Here is a 22536-nt window from a genome sequence, read left to right on the forward strand (position 1 = left end):
TGGAAGTGATGGTGCACTGCTGGGTGCAGGCATGGCACAGTGCCACCCCTGCACCGTGCCTTGTGCAATACAGGCAGGCTTTTGTGATTCAAGGTGAGCTGTTATGAATAGCTCGTGCACTGCTTGTTTACACATGGTCCAGGGTTTTAAACGGTTACTAATTCAGTACTGAAAAATAAAATGCAAATAACAGTGCTGCAGGAGGTACTTTGTGCAGCTCCTATACATTGTTATGGCACGCAGGTAAGGTGGGGAAGAAAGGAGCGCTGCCACCATGTAAGCACACATCACCACACAGCTCTGTTTTCAGTTTGATTGCACATTCCAAGCATGAAGCATTCACAGCCTTCCCAGCACAAAGGACGGAATCGTTGGAGAGCCACTGCTGAGGAGCTACTGCTGCCAGATAGCGAGTGTTGAGTCTCGCAGACACAGGGCATCAGCCTTTCCAGCAGCTCATCTCTCCTCCTTAACCAACAGATCCAAACACCCTCCCCAGAATAAAGCTCCTGTCTCCAGCTCCAATCAAGAGGCACCTCAGATCTGCAGAAACACCGCACAAATAACTGTGTGCTAGAACTGACCTGAGCAGTCTGATACAAACCAGTGTACAAGACTAGTTTTGGGACATGCTGAGTGCTCCATGGTTTTGCAAAGATAGAAACACATATTTAGGGATTCGTTACAGTAAAAGCAAGTGAAAACAGAGCTCTTCTGCTTTACAGTGAAATTCAGGAATCATTTATAGACAAAGCAAAGTCCCTTCAATAAGCAATATATACAATTCCTGAGCAGGTACTTCAATGCTAATCCTGCCTCCCAACACTCAAGCACGTTCCTGTTCTTATTTTACAAGGTCAGCTTGTTCCAAGATTCAAATGACTGCATTTACTATGTTCAGATATTTTGATACAATTTTGTTAAAAGCTGGGAATGAGTGCATCAGCCCCTGAGCGTGGTTCTGGCAGCTGGGGCCAGCGCTGTGCTGTACCTGCAGCTGAAATCCCTCCTTGCTGAACGGGGTTTTTTAGGAAGCTTCAGCATCACCTTGATATGAAGTGCAGAGGATACAGGGAGAAGATCTCACTTTGGGCCTCCAGAGCGAGCTTCATACGAAACTGCACATTTAATTGTCCAGACCTGTGACAGAAGCTATAAAACCACCCAAACTAAAAACTCAGGTGAAAGCACAGGAACAAAAACAACATCCTCAGCCCAGCAATGCCTACATAGGAAAGCAATGCTGACAGAAGCCCAAGGAAGGCTGAGCATTCCTCCCCCCCCCATGACCCAGGCATTCAAAAACAAAATTCCTCAATGTAGACCGAGGCATTCTGCGGGACTGCTCCCCGCCTGAGGGTAGGGATCAGGGTTTCAGAGAAACGTGATGAATCACAGTGGTTTTTAGCTTATTCATCACAAAGAACTGCCTTTTTTTTTTTTTTTTTTTTTTGGTTCAACTGATAACTTTGGGTTGAAAACAAAAAAGAATTACCTGTTATCTAATCTAAGAAACACTGAGCCTGCTTGAATGAGGGGAATGCCTTTTCTTGCCTTCACATCTGCATACACTATTTGATGCTGAGGGAGCACTGCAGAACAGAGTGCTGGCACTGTTCAGCACCTCCCCAAGCTAAGCAGCCCCATCTCTTGTTTTAGAACCAGCTGCATAACTGGAATATCACAAGGCAGCTGCAAAACTCACAGAGATGCATGGGAAGTTTCAAAACAGGAAAACCAATGGCATTAAAATCTCCTTTCAGTTTGCACGCCTTCCTTCCAGGAATCTGCAATTAAAGAACTGACTGGGTGACAATAAAGGCACCGATCTCATACAGTGATTTTAAAGAGAGCACACGGCTCAGGTTAGTGTCAGGTTATCCAGGACTTATGTCCCAAATCCCCACCACCAAATCCTCAACCACACCAGTCTGTCTCTCAGCTTTCCCCTCGTTTCTGCCTGCAGGGTTATTTCCATGCTGATTGGCATTTCCCCTCCTCCTGGGGAGGCTGCACTTCTTCCCATCTTCTGCACTCGCACATCCTTCATTCGTAGCCAGAAACATGAAGCAGCAGCAACATGGAAGAACTTTATGTCATAATGAAGAGTCTCTTTGTAAATGACTGAATCTAATCAGCTTTGTTACACTTGTTTAGTCATTAGAAAGCTAAAAATTAGACAAATACCTTGAGAAAAGAGATTTTTAATACATGTCATTGCCATGGGCAGCATATAGGGGAGAGAGACTTTTCTCAACACAGGATACCTTAGAAACACCAGGAAAATAACTCTGAAGCGGAGCATACAGACATGCATTGCTAATACAGCAGTCTTCCACTGGAGCTTATCTTGACCACCTTCTTGGCAGCAGAACCCAAAGTCATGGCAAACAGGGCAAGGAAAGCCCACCCACACCGTGCAGCCAATAATTTCAGATGCTGGTTTGCTGAGCTCCCACCACCAACGCTGTGGGTCCCACTGGGCAGGCAGAGCCCTGCAGGCTGGTGTGTGGTCGGTGGGTTTGCCTCCATGCAGACACTTCCTAGACTTCCATTCACATCTCTCAGAGCATGAGACTTGAGAAGGAAGGGCTTTATCCTCCTGCACAGCACATAACCCAACCTAAAGCAAGCTTCTTGCACTGGCCCGTAATTCGATGTCTTCTTTCCAATTAGCTGCTGGATCCAAAAAAGGACATTGTAATTTCTCATCGATCCAGGCCACTGGGATTTCATACCAGAGTTCTCTTGGGAAACCGGAACGAGAGCACATAAGCTTATAGCTGAGAAAGGAAATACTTTCCTAATAGTTAGTGGAGGGATCCACTGAGTCACAGCCATCCACTGAAGGCATTACACAACTGGATGTCCTGTTCGGAGAATCCAAAGGACATACAGAATATGGAAATCACACAGTGCTACAGAATTTCTCACATGAAGCTTATGCAATCTTTTTTTAAAATCTATGAAGCTGTTGGAATCTTAAGGAGCAAGCTCTGGTTTTGAACAGAGGTGTGCTTTTCATCTTCTACGTCAAAAGCATAAGAAGTGGTTTGCTTTAGAAGGAAATGGATTATTTCAAACCTGCTCTCCCATCAGCAGCCTGGCACAGGCACAGCATTTGTCTTTCAGCTGGGGCTGCACAATGCACATCCCCAGAGGATCTGTGCTTTCCCCAGGAGGCCAAAAACCAGCAAGCACAGAAGAAGCCTGGAAAAAAAAAAAATGTAGCAGAAAAAGACAAAGAATCTTTCGAGGGGAAGGCTGTGTTGCTTTCTGACTGCCACTTTATCTCCTGGAGGGTACAGCAAGTTCAGGCAAATGTGTGCCAACCCAAACAGGGGAGGGTGCAAGCAGCAGCATGCCAGCCAAGCTGGGCTGCACACAGTGGGTGCTCTGGGGGCTCAGAGGGACAGAGCAGCACCAGGAACCAAACACAATCCGATGGAAAAAAGCCTGGTCTCAGACAACACAGAATAGCTGCTGCTCTCAAAGCAAATAAATAAAGACACTGGGTTCTACTCAATTACATCGAGGTCTATTTTTGCCCAATGCACTAAAAAAAGGAGCACAAGGGAGGCTGTGGGATCTCCATCCTCAGAGATATTCCCAAGGCAGCCAGGCAGGGCAGCAGCAGCTCCAAGCAGATCCTTGGGAGCAGGGCTTGGGGCCACGAGCTCCAGAGGCTGCTGTAACCTGCGCCATTCTGTGAAGCCAACCAGCTGCCACATGGGGAATTACTGGAGAAGTTCTCTTAGTCTCAAAGACGTGCCGTGTGCTGCCTTGGGTTAGATTTCCTGGATCCTGCAGGTGAAGCTGTAGAAAGAAGGGAATTTTCCTAGTTTTCATTATATAATATTTTAAAAGCCCTCTTCATGCCCTGATCATACGAGGACAGGTCACAGCAGGTCAGCTCAGAGGAACTTCTTCAGTTTGGGTAAATCTCAAACCGACCGAAACCACAGCCTAGCCCCACTGTGCAACTCAGCACGGCGGCCTTACAGCCATCCCACCTTCCATGGGACCGAGTGCTGCAGTAGGCACTGCACGCCTAAAACATCTTCAGTTCCAGATTCCACCTGTTTCCTTCGAGGAGTTACTGCTGGCTACAGAAACACCACTGCTCATTGTTGCCACACTCTGCTTTCTGGCTCATACTTCTATGCAAAACGCAGACCATCTGCATCGAAATTATCAGTACGTACTGAAGGAGTCGTGAAACACCCTCAGCAAGTGGCCTGCATGGAGAAAGTCCTTCCAACCACTGCCAATAAGCTGCGATGAGCTGGATTTCGACTCCTGCCGCTGAAATAACACAGATCTGAGATGACCTGGTTCATCTGATACATAGCACAAAGGCTACACCTGAAGAGCTGCAATTTTACACACCGAAGTAGTGATTTTCATCGTTCCCTCCACGGTAATTTAAAGCAGGGCAGTACAGCTAACATTGCTCCATGCTGGTGCTGCTACAAAGCAACACGAAGCAGCAGGTTTTTTTGGGAGCAGAGCACACGGGCAGTCAGTGAGCAGCTGAACCCTGGTCACCTCTGCGCAAAGCAGCTTCAGCTCCATGTTGGCTGCACAAACCCCAAGTTATCCCCAGCACCTTCCTTCCCTCACTGTCTCAGAAGTCCCTAGCAACCATTCCAACACCAGTTAACACGATGAATTCAAACTTAAAAACCTGGGAACAGCTCTCACAGCTCCGAAGCTGCCACGCAGATTTCGCTGCTCTTTCTCTGCAGACAGGCAGGGCGTACTCGAAGCAGCTGCCTGCTTTCCAGTTCAAAAGAGCAAAGCTCTTATCTCCACTACCATGCACAGCTCCAGGTTGAAGGAGCACCCCGTCCTCAACTCAACGAGACAGCATTTGGATTGCCACTCACCATGCATATCTCCAGAAGCTTCCCTCTAAGGGTGTGTATCACAGCGATACTCCCTGGTTAAATGGTTAGGCCCTGTATTTCACAGGTTTTCCTTTAGAAATTTGTAACGCACGTGGATTTTTGCAAGCAAACGTTGAAAACCATCAGGGATTGAGAAAACTGCAAACAGTGAAATCATGTAAAGACCTCACGGTAAAGTCTTTCTGAATTCGGGTTTAATTGGAATATAGCAGCCTAGGAAATTATGGTTCTAACCCACAAACAAGCGAGGGAATGTTCAGCAACCCCAGGCAAAAATCCCCTGGCCTCCCAGCAGCACAGTTCAGGCTGAAGCTTTACATCTATTTATAGACCTCGGGCACATATCACTACAATAGCTGATTGTGCTTTGCAGCTGTTTTGTATATCTAGAAGGGCAGGAAAGAACAGACTGCACTTTGATCATTCCCTTTTTTGGAGTATTAAAACAACAACAAAAAATGCCATTGGAAAGGACTCGGTATTTTTGAATCACAAGGGTACCTGTTCCAAGAGCCACAGCTCACGCTCAGCAGGGAGCGCTGGGCCACACGGCCCATTGCTTACCATCACTGCAAATACGGGCTGCAGAAAATATCTGCTCTGGGAGCATGCAAACTACCTCACCTATCACGAGAGCATATGCCAAATCTACTTACAGGGATCTACTCCACAGAGCATCTGCTGTGAAGTGACACACGCACGTAATTAAGATGCAAACTGAAGCACATAGCATTGCTGGGGAATGCAAGAATGAAGCTTTTGCTCAAGATACTGTTGCAGGATAAGAATTAACTACATGCAACCTGTGAAACCTGTTGGTAAGAAAGCTCTCAAAACACACGTACTGAGCTAACGTTGCTGCACACAGAGGTGCAACTACTCACAAAGATGAAGCCGTGCCTCCTGTGCTGGGAGCTCCACGCTCAGGGCAGCATCCAACCGCTGCTCGTGCCAGAACAGCAGCACGCACTGCTTTGTTATCCATCATCCTGCCTCCTTAGCACTTGCTCTAACAACAAACTAGCCTAGTATGTTAAAAAGAAAATACAATCGTGATAAACTCACCCTGACACAAGGTGCTAAGCCACTCTCAGAGGAAACAGTCCCAGCCATGGAGCAACCAGCATGAGCAAGTCACCTCTGTGCTACGCGCAGCACTCCCCAGTCACACATCTGGAGGATGCTCATTGCTGTGGTCAAACAAAGCTCATTCACTGAGCTAAAGGAGAATGGAGATGAGCACCAAGCAAGTGCCTGAAAACACCTCACAGCACCATATCCATCCTGCCAGAAAAACATTTCTAACTCACTTCTGATTATTGCAATAAGATGTAAGATGGGATACCCCATGCGCTGCAGCTATCTACATGAGTTTGAAAGTTCATTCCCGTGCAGCCACATGCACTGAAGTACACAAGTAGTTCAAAACACTGCAAACAGACAGACTGTAAGAGATGAAATTAGGACAAAAAGAATACCATAACCAAAGGGGCTGATATGCACCTCTGCTGCATCTGCATTATTTACTTAAAGCACAGTTCACAGGGATAGAGGGCTTTTTCTTTTTTTAATGTTTGAAGAGAACTTCAGAAAACATTCTTGATTTCCATTAAGGCTTTCAGGCATTAGTATTATTATATATAATTTTATAATTGTAGCAGATAATACACTTTACATACATCATACATTGTGTTGTATGAATTAATGTACATAATGCAATACTACATATTAACGTTAACTACATTTAGACATCAACATACATCTATACATGAGCTAGAAACTAACATATAGAATAAGAATCTGCTAAATACGTTATTTATATCAGGATAATACAAAAAACACCTCGGCACCACCAAGACTGCAGCGGCACTGGCAGAGCAAGCCCTTATTGCTGAACGTACAGCAGGGTTTCCCTGAATGCCTTTGAGCAATGATGAAGACAACCCTGGAGCACTTGACCCTCAGGTTCTGCTGCAGACACTCAGCTCAGCACAGAGAGGCTCCCATGGCTTTGGCGCTTTCCTTTTCTGCACTGCACTTCAGGACTGAACTCCTGCATTTCAAAAATTGATCTTCTACAAGCTGGAGAAGCTGAAATTTAGCAGGAAGGTCTCTCACATTGTCCCTTCCACACAACTTTCAGCCAACCATTTTTTTCACCTATAAAATGAACTCTGCAGAGCAGACTTAGCCGCAGCCATCACTGGAACCAGATGAGCATTACCTGTGACCAAGATAACTGCTCAACAGAAGGATGCCGTAACACCATTTCTAAAGCAGAGCACGCTGAGCATGAAGTTCAAATGTCAGGTTGGCTCCATCTGGGCCAGATTTCAGCTAGGAGCAGCGCAGCTGCTGCAGGGCCTCAGCACCACCGGGGGCCCACGTGGAGGCACAGCCACGTCCACCCCCAGCTCACGTCCCCCCGCACCCCGTGTCCCTCTCACTGCCCCACGTCCCCTCCTGCAGGCACACTGGCCATCGCACCATGGCCACCGTCAGCCCACAAAACGGCGGAGCACAGCAAGTTCCACGCTAGGCTCACAGTGGGTGCTAAACTGCTGCAGGTGCAACATTCTTACCCTGCACAGCACAAGCAGCAAAGATCAGCTGCCGAAGAGCCAGCAGAGCCAAGCTCCGTCCCAGTGGGATGCCCACGACCAGCAATATCAGCTCCCAGCACAGGGCAGGCAGCCCAGCACCCCGAGGGCAACAGACCCCACAGTCCCACTCAGGCCCTCTGACTCAACACCAAGGAACGACTTTCCTCCGTGGGATCAGGCAGCCAGCCCAGGCCCAACGCAGGGCAGTGACACGCTCCTAGGGCTACCAGCTCCCTGCCCTCTCCCTGGGCCTTGGGGCCGCGTGCCCAGCGCTGGCACAGCAGATGGCAGCCATCCCAGGCTTCCCAAAATATCGGTGCAGCTGCTCACAGTGCTGCTCTCGGACTGGCCACGGTGCCTACCAGCAGGGCTCGAGAAATATTTTTACAATTAAGACATTACACACAGTGACCACTATTTATACTTCGATATGTCAGCCTTAAATATTTACTTTTCCACTCACTCAGTTTGCATTATATGCCAACAGATCGCTTTCTTGCATCATTTAAAGAGCTTATATGTACTTAAAATTCTCTCAGCAATAAGGCAACAGCATTACTGTAAAACAACTCCCAAGTAAACTATGAGGAAAAAAAAATCTTTGCTACTTTTTATCTAAAATAGATTTCTACTGCAGAGATGAACCTTTTTTTTTTTTTTTCAATAATAGATTTGTTTACCCTCTTCCGCGTGATAAAGTAAGAGATTATTTAAAGAAACCAGAACTATTTTGAACTTTCAACCTCTGCCTGGGCCTTACAGCTCTGCACAGTGCCCACCCGTGGGCTGGCTGAGTCCCACCCTGCTGCCCGACGGCCCTGGAAAGGATGACCCTGGTTAGGGCAAGGAAATGTTTGCACTTTTAACCATACCACATCCCAGGGCTGTACTGGCAGTTACTGGACATTCTTCCCAGAAAGCAGCCTGCTTGGCAGCCGTATTTCAACATGAAATTGTTTCCTTTTGCAGTCCCAGAGCTGAGTGCTGCTGTGGGCACAGGCACAGCCTCAAGGCCCTGGCAGATGATGGGGATGCCCATCGCCATTCCTCTTGCTCCTTTCCCATTCCTCACTTGCTGCAAAGTGCAGAAGAGATGCTCCAGGCTGGATATCACGCTTCTTCTTTATTGTTTTGCTCACTGCAGATCCCCTAAGTCTAGAGGTAAAACAAATCTGCTAGGCTAGAAAAGGTCTACAGATGCCTCTGAGCAAAACAGAGCCAGCTCCTTCCCAAGAAGGAACAGTTACCCTCACCGCTTCTTTTGCCACTGATAATCACATCTTTAAATTTTCCTGCTATTAAAACCATCTGAAGTAGATTTTAGAGAACGAAGAGCCCTGAGATTCACTGTCAATCCATCAAAACACAGATTGTGTTACACTCCAGATCATCTACCATACAAAACCAAAAGGATGACTGTGACCCTTTCCGATCAAACCTCCAACTCATTCCTCAGCTCTCCCATCCTGAAGCATGGAGCAGCTGCAGCACTGCAAGGAGGGAATGGCCACCTGCAGGCTCTGCTGCATGGCTTCCATTCCCCTTCCAGCTGCCTGCTCCCATTACCTCACTCGCTCCTCCAGCCATCCCAGGCACTGCACCGGCCCTTTTTGTGCCCTCCATCTCCAGCCTCAGAGCGGAAACCTGGAAGGAAGGGCTGGAAGGAAGGGAAAAAGGCATGGGGAAAGTGAAGATGCTGGAGGCGTGCAAGGAAATAGTTTCTAAGGCTTTATTAAAGCTAAAACACTTTTTCCAACTGGCAATTGGAAAGCAGAAGTAATCCCACAATCCTAATCCACGTGAAGAAGGGAGGCCAAAATCCAGGCAGCCGCTGAGCACCACCTGCATTGCATCACCAACACAGAGCTCACACGCCTGCACCTCCTCACTCACAGTGCCCACCATCCCTGCAACAAACAGCACAAGTTGAAGTTTTGCAAGAAGGCAAACTCGAGGGAGAACCTCTGCTCACGCAGTGTTTGTTAAAAGAACCAGCCTCTCGTATGCATGCATTTTCCCTTTTGTTTGCTTAATTTAACATGAGTAGATGCTCCATTAATGAGAGGAGAGGGGGCAAAGGGGAAAACAACACAACCGATGAGAGCAAGCAAGAAGGAGAGCAGCAGCAACTGCGAGACAGTGCCCAAGAAGGCTGCAACACACCCAGCACAGCTCGCTTTCTAGCAAAACAGCACCAGTGAGGTGAGCAAAACTAATTAGAGTTTGCTTTTTCCTCCCAAGTGAGTTAGAAACTTGGGAGTTCACAACCTGCAGGGAGATCCAAGTGTGGTAGGGCAGAGCTTTCACGGGCTCCCAACTGAAATGCCAGGGTAGGCAGACGTAAGATCAGGACTTGTGAGAGTTCAGTGCAACACAAAATGTTTGAAGTGCAACAAGGTTTGCAATAGAAATTCACATGGTTAGATGTGGCACTGCTACATTAGAGGGGGAACAAAACCAAAGAAAAGACCCAAGTTCCAAACTCAAAAATAAATACAGTGAGGAAACTGGATGCAAACAGACACTGCAGCTCTAAGTGTGAAACGTGCCCTTGTGTAGCTTAATGAGAAAACTGAAGGGAACCAAAAATTAAGCAAGTGGTTTTTTAAGCTATTTTTATTTCACTTCCCTGCAATGAAAGAATGGCCAACACGACGGTAGCTCAGGTAGCTGATGTTCATCCCCACAGCTCAGAGGCATTACATCTAAGCTATTGCCAGCAAAATCCTTAGGCTCATCAACCCTGGAGAACACTCTCCTATATGCACACACACAGTTTCCACCCCTTGCCAACTCTGTCTCAATCAAGTTTATTCTCTTAATCTTTGCTGTGAGCACTTACCATACTTATCTGCTTATCAGTGAGCAAGCCTACACAATCACACCACCAGATAACGATAAAATAAAAATGAGAAGAGAAAATATTTGAGAATGTTTCGCGACACCAACATTGACATAAGGTCAGAGAGATCGGCTTTCCCTGCTCCTGGGTTTTTGGGCTTCGCACCCAAAGCACCTCCAAAAATGACACTGAGGACAACACAAGAACCCCCCGAAGCAGTCCTGGTTGGCTGACTGCAGATCTCAGCATCCCTCCGACTCACCTTTCTCCACCTCCCCCCATCACCTATGGCAGCACAGGGCTCCTCGCTGCATCCCCCAAGATAAAATCTAATGGGTAATTACAGATAAAAAGAAAACTTAGGATAACTATTTCCCCTTCACAGCTTCCGTCCCGTTAACATATTTTGCTGCTATAATGCCTACGGGGCTTATCTTTGGTTGCAGGAGAACAAAGAAAACAAACAGTGAGCATTTATCTAAACAAGCCGCAATATTTTCAGAGAAGCTGCCACGGTGCTATGGGGCCTTGGGAAGCATGTGAGAAATGGGCTGAAAGTAATATTGCTCTTATTTCTATAGCAAAAAGCCATTATAATGGTTTATATTATAACACCAAAAATCCTACCTTCTCCATGTCACAACATATCTGCCGGCAAATGGCACTGAGATGCTGCTAGGGCTCACACTGAGCCCCTGCCCCCAACCCCAGCAATTTCGCCTTTTGAATTAGTAGCAAACAAAGAGTAAAGAACATGAAAGTACATTAAAAGGAGGAAATAAACTGCAGCACTCCCATCAGATCGGCTGCAATGAGATGTAAATAGAAGTACGAAGTCATTTGCAATGGGGGGGGAACTGCTGGGTTTGTTTACAAAGGAGCCTGGTGCTCCTCCAAGGTCCACGTTCCAGCCTGAAAATAACTTCCAACTGCTGTCAGGTGGGGGGAGGCGACGGACAGGAGCAGGGTCCTTCCCCAGAGCACACAGCAGCTGCCTGGGAAAGGCAGGGAGTGACCAGGCATCAGAAGGGAAATGCTCCCAGGAGGACCCCCAGCACCTCGACATGGACTGCAGGAGCAGCACCACCCCACGCTGAGCAGAACCTGCATCCAAAACAGCTCAATACAAGCAGGGTAAATAGACTGACCCAATCTGTCAGCCCACGCATGGGTCAAGTGGAGGCTCTGCTGAGTTTTAAAGGTCTCGGAATGTACCTTGGGGGAGAGGATGCTGAAAGAGCAGCAGAAAGCATCTCAGCTGCATTGCTGCAGTTTGCTCTTTCTGTCCCCAGCATCCAAAACGCTCAGTTCTGTTCCAGGAAATGTCGCGAATCGCCCCAAACGCAGCAGAAAATGTTAGGCCATTAAAGAATCACTTCCTTCCTCCCAAATAAATGTCATTTAAAAGTCCTCTCCTTTCCAAAACTGCCGTAAAGCTGCAGTAGGAGGGATAAATCATTATCTTTTTTGTATTAAAGGGAAAAAAAAAAAAAAAACAAAAAACAAAACAAAACACTGGAAAACAGCGCTGACAGCAACTTCTCACTTCCAGAGGTGGAACACTGGGTTCCCACCATGAGCACAGAGCTGAGTGCCAAGCAGAGTGCTGCAGAAAGAGTCAGGCATCACTGCTACCATAGCAAGGGGCAGGCAGAACAGGGCACAGCATGCAGCTCACTTCCTGCACAGTTCCCAGCCGGCCCCGAGCTCCCGCCTGGCACACGGTCTCCTCCACTCCAAACACATTTGGGATGTGTGCACTTGTAGTACCAATGGGATTTGAACCTGCTGTGAGAGCTGCAGTGCAGACTGCAAGGCAGGAATTGTGGTTTGGGCACGTGGCATTTTGCCGTGACACTTTTGGGCTGCATCTGGTCAGCATCCCACCAACAAGTGACATAGCAGTGCACCAGGGGCACTGAAGCAAAGTGCTGCAGCAGCTTTGCTGGAGCAAGAAGGAGCTGCACAAAGCACAACCAACCAAGCCCTGGCTGCAGCTGTAGCTGGGGTTCGATGACAGCTGGCATTCCTCCACAGGCAAATTATTGAGCAGGCACATCAGAAACTAACCCACTGCAATGAAGGGCTGGCAGCTGTTTTCCAGGGCTGGGCTGCACAGCTGCAGACGGGGAAGGAAGTATGGAGAACCTCCAGGCAGCTCCCAAAGCAAGCCCATGCCCCAGACTCACCAGGGCATCCCCTCCCACCCCCAGCAGCAACACAGCGCACAGCAGAACTCCCAGGTCGTGCACCCTGCTTCTGCAGCTGATTTGTATCCCCTGACAAGAGAAAGGGGAAATTCTAGAGTAACATTTCATCCTCTGTTATGGTTCAGCTATAAAAGTATCCACATTATACATACATTGAGTCATTTTCTTTCAAGAAAGCCTGAAATATGGGGTCTGGAAGGGGGTTTTCTTCAATATACACAACATGGTAAAAGCCACTGCCTCCTCTACCAGTCAGAGCAGCAGTGCAGAGAGAGAATTACCAGATGCCTTACAGCAAAGGGGTCAGAAACAACGTGCCATCAGCACAGCCCAGCACAGCACGGCCTCTGCTGCAGCCCTAGCTCACTCAAACTCAAGCTGTACGTCCTCATAGCCACGTACAGCAGACATTCATACAATTGTCACAGCATGGTTTGAGGTGGAAGGGACCCTAACAGCCATCTTGTCCCACCTCCTGCATGAACAGGGACACCCACAGCTCCATCAGTGCTCGCAGTCCACCCAGCCCCACCATGGGGGTCTGCAGGGATTTGACATCACTGCCTCTCTGGGCAGCCCGTGCAGTGCTGCACTGCCTGTATTGTAACAAACTTCTTCGTACTCCATCCAATATTAGGTTCATATAAGTCAAATCAGAGTCCTCAAGTTCAGTCCCCAAATACAAATACAACACAGTTCACTAAAATGCTTATACATACAGTACTGAACAGAAGGACATGAAGCGCGGAAGCCTAACAAGCAAATATACCCAAACCTGAAATACCTTACTTCTACATTTTAAAACAATTTCCAGCTCTGCCACCGCTTGAAACCTCAGATATGGAAACATCTCCCGTGACACCTCGAGCACAGGAGATCTCTACAAGGTCCCAGCCAGGTCAGAAGCTTCAAGGCATCAACTCCATGGACCTACACTGCCAGCCAAACTTGGAGCTCAGCAGGGTGGAGGAGGTCCAGCCACAAAGTTCAAAGGCCACTTGCTTAATCCAGGCTTTTCCTAAAGGACATCTCAACAACAAAAAGCTTCTCTTCCAAAAAATACCCATCTACCACAAAAATGTTTGTATTGACCTTCCTATGCCTTCATAAAAAAAAAAAAAAAAAAAAAAAAAAGACAAACAGCCACAGAAAACCAACCTTACTTCCACACAAAACAGGGAATATAATCAAAGACCCCAAACAAAATGCTGCTGTATTTTTAATTCAGCAGACAGACCGACCCCCAGGCAGCACGTTGACAATCTGACTATTGAGGTGGACAACAGGGACAGTGCTTGCACCCACAATGACATTCAGCAACATAAAGCCTTCAGATGGGAGAGGAGAAGCGATGGGGTGCCAAGCTATCACAGAAACTGAAACCAAAACTGGAGAGATTCCTGGCAAACCAGCACAAACACATGGAAGTGTTAGTGTACGTATGCAAAGAGCAGAACTGAATGTTGCCTTTTGGTTGTTTTTGCTCTTTCGTGAAAAACAATAAAGAAGGCAGACACGCTTTGCACCATCATTTCACCAGGCAGGATTTTTAGATGACACATTCCTGTTTGCTTTGGTTTGGAGGTCACACGCAGCCTGTGGAATGAGACTTCAAGGTTTTCAGCCTCCTCTGTGTAACAAAACGGCTCTCCAGACAAGGATTCCCACCATGACTTCTGGAAAGCACTGAGGCCACGGGCACCCAAACCTCCCTGGACGGATCCAGATGCGAGGTTCAGCTCACAGAGCATTTTCGGAAACACCCTCAGGGTGCACACGCTGAAACACCATCCACAACTCACAGCCATTTCACACCATCAAGATTTTTGAACTCCTTTGGGAAACGCTACCATGGAACACCAGAGCGTGAGCAAAGCTTCCCGCAGAGGTGGGTGCATGTGACTTCAGCAGCAACTCCAGGCCTTCTGTTTACAGCTCTGTGCCCACGGCAAATTCCAGCGCTGTGATGTTTCATAACCACAGACGTACACGTTCGCTTCACATCCTCAGCAGAAAAATTCAATTAGCCATCGCTACGGATTCCAGAAACCGGGCTGAGGCGTGGCGGGTGCTCCTCTTAAATGCTTTATTGGGATTATGAAACGACTATTAATACATTTTCTCATCCTCATGTGGTATTTTTAAGAAAGCTCTCTGCTTCCAGTTGGTGCCAAGCAGCAAGTCAAACATCAAATATTATTCATATTGTCTCATTAGTATCCTACATGTACATACGTGATAAAATCTGTTTCATAATGTATCATAGGAGTGATGTTAGCCCCAAGACAACGAGTCAGACTGAAAGCAAAACAAGTAAAAGCCTTTTACATAACGTTATTAAGTAAGAACCAAGTTCTAAAGCCTAGCGATAGATGGGAAAAGCCACCAAAGTCCCAGGCCAAGGCCTGAGAGCTGGTTGCAGGACATCTCTTAGCAAGGTTCCCCCTCCTGGAAGCTGTGGCCACTCTTTCTGCTGCTGCAGCCCAAGCACCGACTTCCTAGAAGCACTCCCCTCCTGCACAGCTCCCGTTGTCCAAACAGCGGATATTCAGAGCTAACAGCACACCCGGTCTCCCTGCAGTCATGCCCTTGCAGCAGCATTTCCTCATGACATCCTGTCCGTAACACTGGCTGTGGCACAGCACTTCCAGATCTATCTGCTGCAGTCCCATCCAAGTCGGTCAGAGGATAAAGATGCCTCGTACCTCGTGGAACGGACCTCACGTGGCCATTAAACAGCAGTTCAAATAAATAACTGCAACAATTGGACTCAGGAACAGCCACACAAAAACTAGAAGGGAGCTAATATACCTAACATAGCCTACAGAGAACAGCTAATTCTATTCCACGCATTAGGAATAAGCATTATGCAGAGGGGTAGCAAAGCCCTAGACTACAGCAAGTCAGGATAAGCCCAAGTGCAGCAGCTGTGAGCACAGACACAAAGGAAACAGTCAGCTTACCCTTGGAAAACCTCAGGTAGGCAGGGATCTCCAGCAAATACCCTCACCTCCACTGCCAACCCTTAAATGAGGGCTGGAAAGGGGTGGATCCTGGCCTCAGCCCTTCCAGTCACTCAATACACTGCATGCACCTGAGCTCCCCTGGGCTGGCCCTGCCTTCCCCCCAGGTGCTCAATCACTGCTTCAGGCCATGACTTAGCATTTCCACTACAGATGGTATTGATTATTAACTGGTTTTCCTTTCCTTCTCTCCTCCTTTTTCCTGTTCTGAAAGCATAAGGTCCCATTACCTCTTCAGCAGACTTGACATCCCTGCCAGTTCCTCTTCCCTGCTCCAATTTGGAGGATTTTTCTCACAGCAGTGCTATTGCTATTTCATGACCATAACGTGATCTCCAAATGTATCGAGCAAGCTGAAGACAACAGATTCAGCAGTGGTTGAAGACCACAGCTTGAGCAGTGCAACACAAGGAACGAGAAGCGCTGTCAGACTTGTAGCACATATTTATTGGTGTTTAAATGGTTTGCAAAGAATTCCCACCTAAGTTATTGGAGCAAATACAAACCTAAAAGTTTGAAGGAACACTTTGAACCTGAGGGATGCTTGCCTAATGAAAACAGCTGGAACATATTGGAACCAAGAAACCTGTCTTTCCCTACAGCCTCATACTGGGAGACTGAGCACTGCAAGGCTAAAACATTTTTGGAAAGAAGGAAAGAGAAAATGTGTTCAGCGCTGTCAGCCTGGGTTGAAGGCAGCACAGAGGCTCTTGGCTCAGCAGTCCTACGGCAAGCAGCTGCACTTGCACACCCTGCACAGCCTCAAGGCAAGTTCCAACCGACTCCTGCAGGGCTGCCCCACGGCAGGTAGGTCAGAGTCCACTACAGTGTTAATGTGGCAGTGCTGATGAGGCGGCCCCACAGCAGCAGCTCCCGCTGGATGTTCAACATTTAAAGGCTGGGATTATTGTTATTTTTCTTCTTTTTGAAGGACAGAAGTGAGATCAAAAATGGTCTAAAAATAGCGGGGAATTTTCAAGTGTCAGCTGCAACGGAAGCAGGAGTCGCTGTCTCTCCTTACAGAGCCAGCAGGGATGGAGGCACAGAGAGCCACACACTGCAGAGCAGGGAGAACAGCTCTAATTCACCAAATTGACACTCTACAGCAACCTACAGAGCCATGAAATCCCAATGGAAGTGGTGCTTTAAAGCTGTGGAAGGAAGTTCTTACATCTTCCACCTGCCAGAGGGAAAAGCGAAGCTCATATTGTGAAATAACTGGAGGGGGGGGAGGGGGGGAAGGAGTTTAAAATAATCTATTCAAATCACACATCCGTCATGACAGGAGATGAACATAAATTATGTGTCTTTCGCTGTGTTTTGTCTTTTCCGTCAATCTTTCCCCCTGATAACCCTCAATATGAAGGGTTTCACTTAAAGAATAGAAAGTTCTCTTCCATTCCAACAGTCCCTCACACGCCTCTGATGACTGAATGGAGTACACAGAGAGCAGGGAGTTCAGGCTTGTGAGCTGCAGCGCACCAGTCTGCATGTCAACAGTGATATTTCAGGCAGCCCAAGAATCAGAGTAGAAAACCTCTGCAGACACCACCACAGAGCCAGGCTGTGTCCCATGCAAGGACAGGGCTTACACATGGCTTTTCACTGCCTGCAGTTGGAAATCGGCAATTAGAACTCAGAGCCTCAAAAGCCAACAGATGAGTTTCCCCTAAATAACAAACCAGCTTAGGGGTGAGTTCTCTCAAGACAGAGGTATTTTTCCACTTGGTCTTGCTTGAAGAGCTACCCAGCAAACATCCTTCAGCATTGGGAGAAGTTCGTCTTTCCACATCTCTCTGCCTGGCAGTGAAGGTGATGAGCACCAATACACAAACAAAACCAACCATCTTTACTTTCAGAAAAAGCCCCTTCGTCCTATCAGGCAATATTCTGAGCAAATTCAACCACCTAGATCCCTACAGCAGGGGGCTTGGAGCTACATGATCTTAAAGGTCCCTTCCAACCCAAACCGTTCCATGATTCTACAATGATTCCACGAAGTCCTGCCTCAGTAACAGCAGCGAATAGCTCAGATGGTGTAAAAATGACAAGCTGGCTGCTCAGCTTGAGACAGCCTGGGCAAAGAGCTGCCTAGTGGCCAACAGCCATGAATGTGGGGGGAACTTCAACAACAGTGACTTGCACCAGGCTAACAGCACACACACACCTCCCAAATGGAACCACGGCTCTGTCACACGATGCTCCATAAACAGAGCCAGCATTCTTCCCCAAGATGCTCATGCATTTTGAGTGCTCAAAACCGGACGCCGGTGACCCTGGTATTTCTGGGAATGCGGCTGGCTGGCAAACAGTGAGCGTGACCTCCTGAGCAGCAAGAGGGAGAAATGCAAACAGACGAGAAGAAATGGAGCAACAAAGAGCACAACAACAACATTTCCATAAGGACTTTTTATATCCTGAAAGGAGATCTCTGACTCCACAGAGGAGCCCAGAAGGGACACGTTAATGTCATCGTCTCATGTATTATGTGACTCTTGCTATCTCTCATAGCCCTCAATAAATCTATTTGCTGGGAAGCTTAGCTAGAAAACAGAAAATGCAAATTGTCTGAAACGCTACAGCAAAAGACACAAAGTGGACTCTGGGGTTTACCCATAGAAGACATCACAGCTCCCCTGTGCCTCCATCACCTCCATGGGGACGAGGTGCAGTGTGGACAGAAGGGCTGAGCAATCTCACAGTGACAGCAGACAGAAATGGGCAAGCGCTGCAAGGCCATCAGTGGCTGTTTGTCCTTGCAAGTTTGGTGGGGCAAGAAGCCCTGCTGCTTGAAATAAGAAGACATGGATGCATCCTATCATTTATCAGCCAAAGGGGGGAGAAAACATAATTTCAACCTAGAAACTCCGAAGACCCTCAAAGCAACATGAAGAAAGAGAAGCTGAGTTATGTCCTGCATCCTCCCAGACACAGGCAGGGCAGCAGGAGGATGACTCAGGCACCTCTGCCACTGCTGTACCATGTCCCAAAACCCAGGGCAGAGCTCACATCAGCATGAGTCCTGAGCCCTCAGCACCCCACGCTGCTGAGGAAGAGCTGGCTTGGCAATGCTGGCTCAGCTTCAGCTAGCAGCAACGGCAGCACAGGCAATTAAGAGATAATTCACCAGGCACACGACATAAAAAATAGGATATCATTAAGATACCAAAGGTTGAAAGGAAGCTGAGAAGTGAAGTGTTGGTAGGGAAATAAAGCTTATGCCTGTTATCTCTGCAGCACTTTGATACTTGAAAAGAATAAGACACATGACATAATTAACCACAACAAACTTCCTCTGCTCTGCTGCTGCTATCATCTAATGCTCAGGGAAAACAGTAAGGCAATGGAGCTGCCTGAGCTGCATCAGCATGCTGCAGGGATAGCAGCCTGCTCTCAGGAAACCCAACCAAGAACTGAAGTCTGAGAAGGATCAAGAAGCAGCAGTGCTGGCACAGGGTACCACTGCTCTACGCAGTGCTCTTGTGGTCTCCTAGAAAACACGGACAAATGCACGCAAGTATTTCAGAGCAGTACCGTCAGTCTCCACAAGTCCATTCACGTCACTGTGATGAATGACATTGAGCACAGCTATAAATTTAGCAAAAACACTTAATTTCACTTGCTGCCAGCCCTTCACTGCATCTAGCCATAAAGTCAGATGGGAGAAGGAAAGGAAGAGTTTAAACACCGCAGGGTTGTTTCTCTACAAGCAGTACAGAAATCTGTTGTTGATGCTATTTTTTTTCCTCCAGAAAGGCAAAATTCAGCTTGGGCTGAGAGATCACAGCTGAGCCTTTTTTCTCCAAAGCACACTTCACACGTACGCATCGGCGTCGATCCATTTCAAAGAAATCTGTATTTTTAGAAGTCAAACAGAAAGCTCAACCCCAGCGCACACATCTGCTGCGGCTCCACGGCTCCCAGCCGCCAGCATCCGTGTGGATGTCTGTCCTCCCCACGAGCCTCATTTCATGCTGGTGCTGCATGCACACAACTCGTTCCCCAAAAATAAGTCTGTGTCACACCCCAAGCAGCACCTGCCAGGCGAGCGCTGCCGTCGCTCCCGGCGCTCTGCCCGTCCTCATTTGCTGACCTTTCTGCAGCCACTTTGGCCTCGTCCCATACTTACGGCCCCAAACCTCTCCCTCCCCCACCCACAACGTTCTCCTGCAACTCCTTTGGTTCCTTCCACGCCATTTTCCATTCTTTCCCTATAGAAGGGTGTACATTTATAAACAGAACAAACAAACTCACGCCCTGTTTAAGGGCTTGCTACACAAGATTCTAACGAGATTCCGTGCTTGTTTTCACTTTTCTATGACCGGGGACAAACACCCCTGTGAGCCAGCAGCACGGCCATGGGGGCAGGCAGCTCCAGAGGGAGCTGGGCCAGCGTGTGCAGCTCTGTGCCACAAGCTCTGCTGGGAGTTTCATTGGAAAGCCAGTGCTCTGCAGAGAAGTGATCACCAGCCCCCTCACACCAGCCGTACGAGGAGTCAACTGATCCCCAGCTTCTTGTCCAAATCACCAATCTGCAGTTTCATTCGGAGCTGCAGACAGCACACAGCATCTGCCAGCACGCTGAGCCACCCCACTAACTTTTTCCAGCGTCACTCTGAGCCGTAACAACTCGCTATCAAACTGCCAAACTCGCAGCGCTCGCTGCGTTCTGCGAATCCAGCTGTCAGCTTTCCCAAGTGCCTCCGCAGTCCCAACTCTTTCGGTGCCAACAAACTTTTCACAGATGCACATAATTCCACCAAACACATATGCTGTATGTATGGCACATGAAGTCAATTAACAAGTTTATTTACTGCACTGAAGGATGACACAACAGCACAACAAAAACCTCTTGCAGACAGCAAGCGCGTTCACCTCTCCTCCCTGCAATGCTACATGCTCACAAGTAGTTTAAAGGAGTTTTGAAGTCAAAGAGTGCTTTGAGTACTCCCCAAAAAAAGGCATGAGCTCCTTCACGCGCCTCATCACCACATCCTTCTCTCCAAAACTCCTTCAGCACCGCTGATCCCCAGCACGCCGACATACGCGTACAGCACGTTCAATCTGCAAGTCAACAAGCCCAAAGCACGCACTGGGGAAAATATATTCCCTTGTAAAAGGAAAAACAAGAGCCGAGTACAAAACAACAGCACGTACCTTTTAACTGGTCGGCCACCACGCTCTGACCGACCCGCTCCGTCACTTTGCCATCCTCCATTTCATAACGGTCGTCCAGATATTTCGCAGTAGCTTCCGAAATATGGACTTTCCCAGCCACCCCCAGCTGCTCCATCAGATTGGCCAGGTTGACGTCGTTGGACCACACGTCGAACTTGAACCTCCTCATTCCCAGGATGCCGCACAGCACCGTCCCGGTGTGGACGCCGACTCTCATGTTGACCATTTCTTTTTTCTCCTGGCAAAACTGCTCAATGGCTTTGATCATGCCCAAGCCCATCTCGATGCAGCAGTAAGCATGGTCGGCCCGTGGCTCCGGGCAGCCGGCCACGCAGTAATAGCAGTCCCCCAGCGTGCTGATCTTCTCACACTTAGTGTCCTCACACAGGCGGTCGAAGCGCCCAAAGAGGTCGTTGAGGAGCCCCACCAGAGCGTGGGCAGATTTATTGGCGCTCATCTTAGTGAAGCCAACAATGTCTGCGAACAGAATGCTCACCTGCTCTATCTGCTGCATTTTAAAAGGCCGGAATATTATGGGGGTTTTCTGGATGGAGGGCTTCTTCTTTCTGTTCTTGGGGCTCGAGGTGGAATGACGTTTGATGGAGTTCTCGCTCTCATCATCGCCCTGTTTCATTAAGTCATCTGCTATTATTCTGGGCATAACAGAGTGAATCATCCTCTCTTTCAGGGCTTTTTCCACTTCCAAGTCTTTCCCGTGCATGATGGACTGCCCCACCTTCAGGAACGTGCTTCTGGACCTGACTTCGGACATGATAAATAAATGAATGCCGATGGCGTGGATGCAGATGTGAAGGAAGGCTTTGCTCAACAGCTCCCAGTAAACCATGCCGCCTCCGAGCGGTGTGAAGCAGTTCTCATCGCGGAAGCGATACCCAAAGGTCTCAAAGAGGACCGAGTAGGACAGCCCCAGAAACAAGCTCAGATACAGGGGTAAGTGCATCACCGTGTAGAGCAACAGGAGCACTTCAACACACATGGAGAAGCTGCCCACCTGCGACAGGCAGGTGTCTGCGGGAGCGGCTGGGGCCGTCCGGTTGGACACATCACCGCTCCCCGACAGGGGATCCAGGGCCTGGAACTGCGGGGCCAGCGTCAGGGCGAACACCAGGAGCGTAAGCGTCAGCGAAGTCCACACGTAACGACGGGCGTAGGCCTTGGTGAACGTGAAGGCAAAGAAGGCCAGGCACACCAAGAGGAAGCACAGTGCCGGCACCATGAACACCATCCGCTTCTCCCTCATGTGCACGCCGAAGTAGATGCCCCAGAGCAGGCAGGCCACGCCGATGTAGAAGAGGGCATAGCGGAAGCGGCGCTGGGTCTGCGGGAAGCAGCGCTCCATGCACGCCTCCTCCAGGTTGGTGGAGTCGAACTTGGGGTCCCACCACCGGGACGAGGCTCTCTCGAAGAGCTGCGGCAGTTTCTTCTGCCGGCGCGGGCCGGGCCCGCCGCCTCCGCCCGCCCGCCGGGCGCCCCCCGACTCCCCGGAGCTGCAGCTGGACGAGATGCTGTACTTGCAGCGCTTGGCAGAGGCGCAGCCCTGCTGCTGCCGCGGGTTGATCCTCACCGTCACGCTGTTGCTGTCCCCGCTGGAGTCGCAGCTCACCTCGGTGCTGTGGTGATGCAGCAGCTGCTGGTGCGGCGGGGAAGCCATGTTGTCGGTCCCTCCCGAGGAGCTCCTCCGCGTCGGATCCTTCGGGGCCGGGAGCGCGGAGGGCCGCCGAGACCGCCGCTCAGTTTCCCGCCCCGGGC

General features: G+C 48.7%; 1 protein-coding gene across 1 annotated transcript in view; it reads right to left on the bottom strand.

Annotated features, from left to right (window-relative positions):
- ADCY9 (adenylate cyclase 9) overlaps window positions 1-22495 on the bottom strand; it is a 58859-nt gene extending 36364 nt beyond the window's left edge. Inside the window, exon 1 of the mRNA XM_042813050.1 lies at window positions 20746-22495. Within this exon, the coding sequence (XP_042668984.1) occupies window positions 20746-22438 (1693 nt within the window). The 5' untranslated portion in view covers window positions 22439-22495. The remainder of the gene's footprint in view (window positions 1-20745) is intronic.
- Window positions 22496-22536: the final 41 nt, after the last annotated feature.

The sequence above is a fragment of the Centrocercus urophasianus genome, unplaced genomic scaffold, assembly GCF_019232065.1.
Source record: "Centrocercus urophasianus isolate 14NV4802_14NV808 unplaced genomic scaffold, USGS_Curo_1.0 seq_1355, whole genome shotgun sequence".
NCBI classification, from domain to species: Eukaryota; Metazoa; Chordata; class Aves; order Galliformes; family Phasianidae; genus Centrocercus; species Centrocercus urophasianus.